General features: G+C 40.7%; 2 protein-coding genes across 2 annotated transcripts; both read right to left on the reverse strand.

Annotated features, from left to right (window-relative positions):
* Positions 1-236: 236 nt before the first annotated feature.
* On the reverse strand, positions 237-4,096 carry mmp30 (matrix metallopeptidase 30). The gene is given in 10 exon segments (XM_015039241.1): positions 237-722; positions 809-912; positions 987-1,146; positions 1,255-1,385; positions 1,570-1,702; positions 1,794-1,955; positions 2,418-2,543; positions 2,622-2,775; positions 2,778-2,918; positions 3,746-4,096. Coding segments are annotated over 10 exon segments (1,320 nt in total). The 5' UTR covers positions 3,854-4,096; the 3' UTR covers positions 237-621.
* Positions 4,097-5,711: 1,615 nt separating this feature from the next.
* LOC106951597 (collagenase 3-like) lies at positions 5,712-8,745 on the reverse strand. The gene is made up of 10 exons (XM_015039237.1): positions 8,631-8,745; positions 8,305-8,552; positions 8,060-8,208; positions 7,729-7,857; positions 7,469-7,630; positions 7,140-7,308; positions 6,896-7,029; positions 6,646-6,808; positions 6,449-6,546; positions 5,712-6,008 (listed from the first exon to the last, which is right to left on the reverse strand). Exons 1-10 carry the CDS (start codon positions 8,727-8,729, stop codon positions 5,905-5,907), a joined length of 1,455 nt encoding a protein of 484 aa, XP_014894723.1. The 5' UTR covers positions 8,730-8,745; the 3' UTR covers positions 5,712-5,904.
* Positions 8,746-9,713: the final 968 nt, after the last annotated feature.

Consider the following 9,713-nt stretch of genomic DNA (forward strand, 5'->3'; position numbering starts at 1 on the left):
GGATTTTGGGGTTTTTTTTTTTTTTTTTTTTTTTTTTGTCAAAACGACCCTATTCTGAGATTAACAGGTGGGCACCTGTGTGATGTTTCTTTTAATTCCAGAGGTTTGCAACCTTCATAATCCAAAGAGTAATTTTTTCCCTCAGTCCAACTAACTAAAACTCTTTTAGAGCCGTAAATGTTACACAACCCTTCAAAAAAAAGACCATCTCTAATTTTCTATATCTACAACAGCTGTCATTTTTAACACCAATCATTTTATTTCTGATTTTATGTTCTAAGTATTATTGTCAAACAAAGACAATATACACATTTTCTCCTTTGGGTTGTTGATATTTGTGGAAAATTATGTAAAATTCATTGTAATTATTACATGAAAAAAAAAAATTAAACTGCATTTTCTTTTACTACATTGGTAGTTGCCATATCTAAACAACCTTCCCAACAAAACAATTGTAATGGTATTTTTGTCCACTGCAAGATTTACAGAAAAGTACATGTAGATGTTTTTACTCGTCTTCTCTCCAAACAAACCAAAGAAAATGCTAGTGAGTGGAAACATAATCAGTTTTCGCCATGTGTCCCAACCTTTAAAATCCTGAATGAAATACAGAACAGGTGTTCAGCAACCCAGCCACAAGTAGTTCATCAGAGTGTGAAGCGCTCTTCTTCGTTGGTAGTGGTACTCTGTTTGTCTTGAGCCGGAGGAAAAGTACAGCTGACCTACAAAGGGTCAGATGCATCATTGACATTGTGTTGAACCACAGCATGATTTTGCCAGAGTGACTAACCTTTAACCGAGGCCTTACCTCTGTTCTCAAAAGCAGCATCCACTCTGTGACCAATCCCAGGCAGATGCCTGTGGATGAATTTGGGGTAGCCACGGTCCATTCTGCGCCACCCTTCGTTGTAGCTGTGCGGAGAAAATTCTTTTAAATGAAAGAACTCTCTGGATCTGATTTCAGGCCTCCTTGTCGCGTCATTCACCTCCAGTATTTGTTGTTTACAAAGAGAAGAGTTCTGCTTATGGAGGACACATGAACAGCAGCATCCACTTTGGGGACTGACGAAGGGAAGCCGAAGTCACTGAGACGTTTGGGATAATCAGGCAGGACGGTTTTACCTCGAAACTGCCAGTATTGATTCCCTGAGACAAGAAGGTAAGGTTATGGGTTAGGTTAGACTGGCATTTTTTATTTATTTGTCTATTTATTGATTCCTTAACATTAAATTTTTATTTACAGGTAATTCATACCTTCAAAGAAAATGACAGTATTCCTCTTCTTATTCTCATAAGCTGCGTCAACTTTGCGGATTCCAGGCCAGACAGACTGAATTTTATGCCTGGTGATGCCCTCCCAGCGGCCGCCCTTTCTCCAAAAATATCTGAAAAAAGCAATAAGGCAAAAAAAATAAATAAATAAATCAAATGAAAAATTACGATAAAATTACAATTTAGTGGAAAAACAAAAACAAAACAAAAAAAAACTTTGTGGCAATTTGTGCGATTTTGTTGTTTCTTCATTAGAATTTAGGTTAGTTAGTTAAATTATTGTAGGAAAAGCCTCACCCGTCTTTAAAAAAGAAAAGTTTCCCTCCTATTGTGGTCACTGCATCAAACACCAGGTCCCTGTTGCACCTGTCCAGAGGAGGTCCTGATGTTGGCTCAGGCTGTGGTTTTGGGAGAATATCTGATCTGACTCCTTTAAGAGAGGAACATCGGAAGAGCAGGTTATCAGGAATTCTGCTTCATTCCTCAATGTTCTCGAGTGTCTGCAGTCGATTAGTTCTTACCGTAGAGAGCCTGCACACCTTCCCTGTCATCATCTGGCAGTGTGTATCCGTCCGTGTCCACATATTTGTAGGTGGGGAACATCAGGGCCATCTCATCCTGAGAGTGAACCAGCCCTAGTGCATGGCCAAACTCATGTGCAGCAACTAAAAACAGGTTGGCTCCTGGAAAAACACACCATTGAGGTCAACGTGGGTGCAGGACAGCATTAAAAGAGAACCACAATCAAATCTCAAAACATTGATCTTGCATGAGGGATAGATTTCTCTGCCCTCAAAGTGAAATAACTTGTTTTTAGCTTTTTTGTCGATGCGTTTTGGGGGTCATTGGTTCTTGAAGTGCACTGTTAAACTGTCTGGTTGTTTATTAGCCTTCTGGGAGAAAAAGTTGGTTCAGACCAAATTTGGAGAGATTATATCTAACAACTGGCTCCGGATTTCATTGGAGTAACTGGGGAGTGGAAAATCTGGAGCCCCTTCCAAGACACTACATGACTTGATCTCTAAAAAGCCCTCAATGGATGGATAGATGGATCCACTTTTGGATCTCGTCTTATAATGTTTCAGTAAAAGTGAATCTCTTTTAAAATGTTTTCTAACAAGAAGATAAATTCATTCATCCTTTACCTTCTGAGGTCAGAGTCCAGTTTTCATCCTCGTCAAAGTGGGCATCCCCTCCGTTGCCCTCTCCAGGAGAAAACGCATGTGCCAGTACACCATTCTGACGGTCAAATGGAGCAAAGTCCCCATGGTCTGCTTTTCAAAAGAGATGTGGATTAACACTAAAACAAGCACATTAAAAAGACAAACAAACTTGTGGAACATGGTCACCTCCAGACTTGAACTTAATCATGATGTCAGCTGTTTCACTGTCAGACTGCTGGAAATCCAATGGAATAATATCACTGTACAGCTTGAAGGCTTTGGCTATGGTGGAGTCGACGTCCCTTTGGCTCATATCTGGTGTGTAGTCGGTAATCCTGTGTTAGAGTCCAACTGCCCTGTCACTTCCAGACCAAAGAATTCCTGCATTTTTCTTAACGTGTCATTGAAAGAGTCCAGAGAACTCCGCATGACAGAGGAGGGAGAAGCGACCCCGACTTCAGAGAAAAACTGAGACAGGTAGTTCTGGAAACATTTTAAGAAGGCCAGTGAAATAGAAAGCCAGTCATGCCATGAAGATTATCTTAGATTAAACATTTACGTATTTAATAAAGTTATCTCAGTTGTGGGTATGCAAAATATGCAACACATAGGGGTGCCACGTTGAGTGGGCGCCAGAGCGATGGCAGAAAAATTATTTCTAGTCGGCATTTTCTGTATTTAATAGTTGTCTGATATGAGCTCGATGTTCAGGAGGAGTGTGCCAGATGTCACGGTTGGAAATTGGGAAAATGGGGGTTTCCCATCAGACCATCAGTTACCAAAACCATATACAGACACACACACGCACGCACACAGACAAAAAAACAACTGGTGAAAGCACACAAAGGGTCAGTGCAACCCTGCCAGTCTGCGCACAGGGTAAAAAGCTTGTAGGGTCCAAATGATGTTGGTCACGGTACTAGATCAAAATTGTTGGCAAATTAGCACTCAAATCTGAGCTCAATCACTCTGTTTAGGTTTGATCTTCATTTTTTAAAAGTTGAATTATATCAGCTACACAAAAATGTAATACAGAAAATACATTCACATTCAACATATATACGGATGTAAAATCTTAAAATTTCTGAAAATGAGTTTGAATTGTCAGCGGCCCAAATAACCGTCCAAATAAAATATATACCTATATTCAAAGGTGTCTTTGAGAACATGATTTGTTCTTAATCAGGCTCAAATGCGTTTAATAATAAAAAAAAAACAACATGTTTTCTATCCATTGCACAAGGTTTCAAGTTGACACTGGTTAGATTTAACACGAGCCAACGAGGCATAAGGCAGCTTGTCTTCGTTACCTGGGCTTTGGAGAGACTTTCTTGACGGGGTGAAGAGGTGGGCATGGCTCCACAGGTCGCCGTACACACCAGAATCATCGCAGCTTTTACAGCGTTCATCGAATCCATTGCACTTTCCTTCCAACGCAAAAGCAAAGGAGAACCTTTCAGGTCTTCTTCACATGAAGAGCTCCAGTGAAAGTAGGAGGCAGCACGAGTTGCATAACTGGGCAATAAGACATTCTTTCAAGCGTTTGAACAGGTCTGTTTTGTTTAACCGTTAACTGTTGACTGGGAGGATTCAGAAAGAGGATTTTTTTACAAGTAAAATGTATTTTCTCACACTGATTTACATGCCAATAAATTCCCTGTTACGGGCTTCGTGAGGGCAGAAAACATGACGCTAAAATCTTTCACTTGCATAACTCCTGGGTCTAAGGTGTCATATTTCAGTCTCAGTCTGATTTCTTCAGACTTTGTTGGCCTCTATAGTCCCTACAGTTGTTATAGTATAGTATAGTATAGTATAGTATAGTATAGTATAGTTCGACAGGCAGCTTCTACACACATTATGGTTGAGAGTGAGCTTTTTAATTCAACTTAAAGCATGCACAAAGACAAATCACACTTCTAGGATTTCCCCAGGAAATGATCACAAATCAAACTCCCTCCAAAAGAAGGCAGGCACATTTTGCACTGAAAATAATGCAATGTGAATTTTTAGAATGTAAATTATTACCACTGTGAGTGTAAGAGTGGTCTTTTTTGTCCGTGATGCTTCCCACTGTCTCTTTTCGACAGTAATTTTTCCATCACAGTGGTCTGAATACGAACAGAATTAGATGGGAACGATTGGAACAAAGTGCTTTTGTACAGATTTTAAAGTAGAAAGGTGGCAGATTACATCAAAATGGCGAAAGAGACCAGCTTGTCCGTCTTTCTTGACTGGCAGATTATTCAAAAGGCAGAGGTCAGATCAAGACGGCTGCATGTCAAGTAACTGGCCTTTTATTACTAATCAAAGAACTGATTTTGCTTGGAAAATTAGTAATGTATCTATTTTTTCTCAATAAGTATAAACTTATGTTATATGCAGAGTGCAATATGCTTTTGGTGAACAACAAAAAGCACACTTGACTGTTGAGTAATTCTAGTTCAAAATAGACTTTAGTTACTTTGTTAGTTCCTTAATTTATGTTTTGGTTTTGTGATTTAAGCTCTGCTAGAGAGAAATGGGCAGGCCATGAAACATTTTTGTGAGTGTTGGAACAGACCCTTTTCAAACCAGGAGAAAGATAGCAGCACCTCGTCATTTTTAATTTATTTATTTATGATTCTGGGTGCTTTTCTAATTTTCAGGATTGTCTTGTTTCGAAAACAGCACTAATTTAAGATTATGATATTTCCTTCTTTTTGAGCAGCAACTTTCACTTTTTTTAATCTTGTGATTAAAGCAAAAAAAAAAAAAAGGTGTTAATTTAGATTGGGGACGCCTCCACCAATCTGGGGAAAGAGAAATGCTTTAGAGTGAAGTACAGAGGGAGCTGTGAGACCAAAAAATATGACAGAAAACACGTCAACGCCGTTGTTTCATCTGTTGACTCATTTGATTATTCATCTCCAACAGTTCAAACTGGCACTGAACTCTTTGGAAGGCATCATGTCTTATATTTCCGTCATTTACCAGCTGCACATTGGAGATCATGACGAAGACTTGGACAAAGTGCTTCTCAAACATCCGTCTTCATCTTGAGCCGTGTCGGATTTCTAATCTTGCGTGTGCTTTATTGGAAATTTCTGTGAAACACCAACGCAAAGTAGTACGATGCTGTCAAGTGGGAGAGAAAGGATATATCTTACTTTCATTTTTACAAATAAAATGGTGTGTATTTGCTTTTAGCTCACTCTGCTGATACCCCTAAATAAAAATGTGGGAATGTTCTTGTGAAAAGAAATGATGACCATAAAATGTCGAATGATGATTCTTTATTCTTTATTCACACTTTCATTGGACAAATAATGTTTACAGCTCCAACTAAGTGATGACATTTCTTATTATTTTTGGTTATTTTTTTAATTCAGAAGAGTGTATGCCTACATTTTATCCCACCACCTCTACATGAAGTACATTCTTAGATAAGATGAAAAGCTACGAAATGACAAAAATGAAGCGCCTTAAGCTAATTACAGCCAAGAAGGTAGGTGCTCTTCAGCACACGTAGCAACTTCCCGTTCCCCAGGTCATACATGTACATGTAGGGGCCACTGTAGATGTGAGCATAACCTGAAAAACAGAGACTAAAGGTTAGACTCTTTGATGCCTGGAAATAAGACCTAACTCATCAGACTCGACCCCCCTGAACGGATAAGCAGGTATATCCAAAGGCTGGATGGCTTGTATGCCCATATTTAGTATTAAAGTTGAGTTTGATAAGTGTAGCATGACCGAAATGAGGAAAAACTGCTGACATGGCAGAATGAGTCAGCTGTTCCTGTCAGTCGTGTTTAAAGTTTGAATATTGGGCATTGTGGTCATCATGGGAGGCTTATATGCAAGTTGATGCAAGTTAAAGTCAGTACACCTGGCCATTTCATTCCCCTGTTGTACTACAGCTGTTAGGGTGACTCAGAAACTCAGAAACTTGACAAATGAGCATTTGTACAAACTAGCATTTACAGTAAAGATAATATCCCTTAGATGTTAATGCTGATGCTTTAATTCACCTTCTTTCTCGGTGGCTGCTGCCACCTTGTTGTTTATTCCAGAAAACGTCTGGCTCACCCAGGACAACGATTCCACAGCCCTTCTGCTTTCATCGTAACTATAGCAAAAACAACAAAAAAAAAAGGTACAGATGCATAAAACCAGGGCAAATAAATGGTCCATGCTGAAAATGGAGTTCAGTGCACATCTGACTCACGTCAAGTAGAAGTAGCCCCCCCAGAACAGGTAGGTTTTCCCAGACCGAGCACTGTGAAAAGCAGCGTCGATTTTCGTCATAAATCTTGGCAGACCGAATTCAGAGAGGGACTTCGGGTAGCCCGGTACCGGCTGGGTTCCAGAGAAGGCCCATACTTTAGAACCTTTAAACAAAACGGGGGCATCAGTGAATGACTAATGTTAACTGTGAAATAGGACTGATCCAGTGAATGACAAGGGAGGATTATTACCTTTGAAAAGTAAGACGTTGCCAGTCCCTGGGTTCTCGTAAGCAGCATCTACGCTTGTTGGGGCGTTGGGCCAGAAGCTTGAGATGAGACTTTTTTGGGGTGTGCTGCTCTGGGAGCTGCTATGCCACAGGTAGCTGAGAGCAGACATGAACATTAGCTTTAGCTGCTAATGCTAAGGAACGAGGCGCTTCAAAGTTTTGATGTAGATGTCAGTATTTTGCCATGGGGGGTGGATGTGTGATACCTGTCCTTGAAGAAAAACATTTCTCCTTTCAAGGTGGTGACAGCGTCAAACTCCACAGGTGAGCTGCAGACATCAGGGATGGTGGGAGCCTGAGTTGTAGTTGTGGTGGTGTCTCCAGAAGGACTTGAACCTGTTGTAGTTGTTGTGGTGTCTCCAGAAGGATTTGAACCTAGGGGTGAAAAATTTCAGCACAATTAATTTAAATCCATAATTTCTTGTTCACAGAATTAGGTATAATCAGCATCTTTTTTTTATTTTTTTTTACAAGATTCTTAACAATGGTTTGAACTTTCCCCAGCTATGTAATTTTTTTTTAATTAAGCACTAACCATAAAGCGACTGGATGCCTCTGACATCATCCTGGGGCAGAACAAAGGTGTCTGGGTCTTTGTATGAGTACAGAGGGTACATGAGAGCAGAGCGATCCTCAGAGTGGGACAAGCCCAGAGAGTGGCCGAACTCATGGGCAGCGACCAGGAAGAGGACGTAGCCTAAAGCAGGAAAGTACATAAAGAAATGGTCGTCTTGGCCAATTTCTACAAAGAAAACAAAGTTGCTTCCCAAAATAATGTATAATTGACCGACATACCTGTGCTTGAGCGAAATGTGAAGGTCTCGTCATCGTCAAAGTGAGCGTCCCCTCCGATGTCAGGAGAAGGAGCGAAGGCGTGGGCAAGGGTCCCGTCAGGCCCGTCAAAGGGGTAATTATCACCGTGTGCTGTTCGCAGAAAGTGTCTGATTAGTTTGCAAACCTTGTTTGATACAACCGTTTCAAACATGTTTAATGTTTGTTAATCTTTGTTGTGAAGAGTAATACACAGCAAAGTCTTTGCTGTTTTAGTTTCTCCCTTTTGATGGAGCCACTAAGGATGTAATCTGACTCCCTATGAGACTCTACAAGAAAATTTGCTTCCACTTACATAGGCGAGCAAAGGAGATCATGATGTCAGCCGTGCCACTGGTAAGTTTTGTGAACGTCAGAGGAGTGACTTTGGCCCAAACCTCCAGAGCTCTTCGAATGGAGTCATCCACCTCTGCCTGAGACAAGTCGGGGGTGTAGTCCACAATCCTGTTTAAAAAAAGAAAAAAAAAAACAGTCAACCACATCAGTACCATCACTGGATATGACATATTTTACTGTACAGGTCCTCTTCAGACCATCCACCTGTATGTGACGGTGTTTTTGTTCCACTTGAGGCCATCTCCAAAAGTCGAATATTGGGCAATGTTTTCATCTGCGACGCCACAGCGGGGCTTCTTCATCATCTCCAGGGTGTTGTCGTCCAGAGTGCCTGTTATCCGGAGACCAAAGAATTTCTGCATCTCACTCAGCTTCTTGCTCATTCGGTCGGCTCCTTTCCGAGACAACGGGTCTTTCTCCTCTGTCAGGTTGAAGAATCTCTTCAGGTAACCCTGTGAAAGGACACAGCACAACCCAATGTGAAGTCAATGAAACTGAAGGAATTGTCCAGGACAGAAAACAAAACATACCTTTGCAAAACCTTCATCTTGCACCGTTACTTTGGAGACAGGCACACAGTAGACTGCGGCTGCGAGGCCTAGTAGCACATAGACACCGAGAGACTTCATCCTTCTTTCCTGAGTTGGTTCGTAGTGATTCCCACTGGAGTCAGCTGTTATATAGGGTGGATGGTTTGGGGAGTAGACAGGTTAAGCAACCGTCTTCTTGGGACAGAAACACAGGAAGTATTGCATGGATCAAAAGGGATCAATGGATCAAAGCAGAGGAAGATAAATCCAGAAAAAAAACATCTGTAATTAGGACAAGACGTCATACGACAGCGGCATGACAAGACTGATTGCTGAAGTAAATGTAATTCCATAATTAAGTCAGTTTAATAGTATTGTGAAACAGCCAGTAATTTGTACTGTATAGATTTCATTTAAATATTGATGTAAAACTGAATTGATGATTTGAATACTTTTTACTTTGATTTTAGTTTGTATTTGATTATGTTTCTAATTAAAATCACAGATTATTTATACCAAAGGCATCGTCTTCGTAGCTAAGTTACATTGACCTCTGTTTGCCCTTTCTCGAACACCCTGTTGTTTTGTAACATGTTTTGCCCTCTTGACATGCTAACCTGGAAACACACCACGAATGCATCACAGAAGCCTGTCAGGTGTTTTTTTTAATTGTCTGCTCCATGTAGGTCAATTCCAGGAATCCAAAGATCACAAATGTCTACCCTGAGGCTCCTGGCTCTGCCGATAAGTCACTAATGGAGTCGGAGTGCCAATCTGGACAAGCTGGGTCATGCCGTGAACAAAAGCTGCCCTGCCGTCTACACATTTTAAAGTTTTCCATAAGCCAAACCACAATTTGAGCCCTTCTGATTGTAGTGCAACTGTTGCAACCTGAAAAAGATGTAATACGAATGCATGCTGTAAGGCATTGTGTGCTTATTGGGTACATTGTGCACAAAGTAATTAAGGTTTAGCATGGTTCTCTCCAGTTATCACTATTGGACTGCAGTTTTCCATCAGTACATCATAAAGTCCTGCGTCACGAAAGAATATCCCATTGTAACACCTCAATCCTTTTGTCCC

This window comes from Poecilia latipinna, unplaced genomic scaffold, assembly GCF_001443285.1.
Source record: "Poecilia latipinna isolate Pla-1442-1.1 unplaced genomic scaffold, P_latipinna-1.0 Scaffold465, whole genome shotgun sequence".
Lineage (NCBI taxonomy): Eukaryota > Metazoa > Chordata > Actinopteri > Cyprinodontiformes > Poeciliidae > Poecilia > Poecilia latipinna.

Excerpts from the sequence above, each read along its gene's own strand:
- LOC106951597 (XM_015039237.1), bottom strand. The coding sequence starts at position 8,729 with ATGAAGTCTCTCGGTGTCTATGTGCTACTAGGCCTCGCAGCCGCAGTC. Across the intron at positions 7,858-8,059 it reads GATCTCCTTTGCTCGCCTAT|CACACGGTGATAATTACCCC; the intron begins GTAAGTGGAAGC and ends TTCTGCGAACAG. Across the intron at positions 6,547-6,645 it reads GGGGGCTACTTCTACTTGAC|TTACGATGAAAGCAGAAGGG; the intron begins GTGAGTCAGATG and ends TTTTTGCTATAG.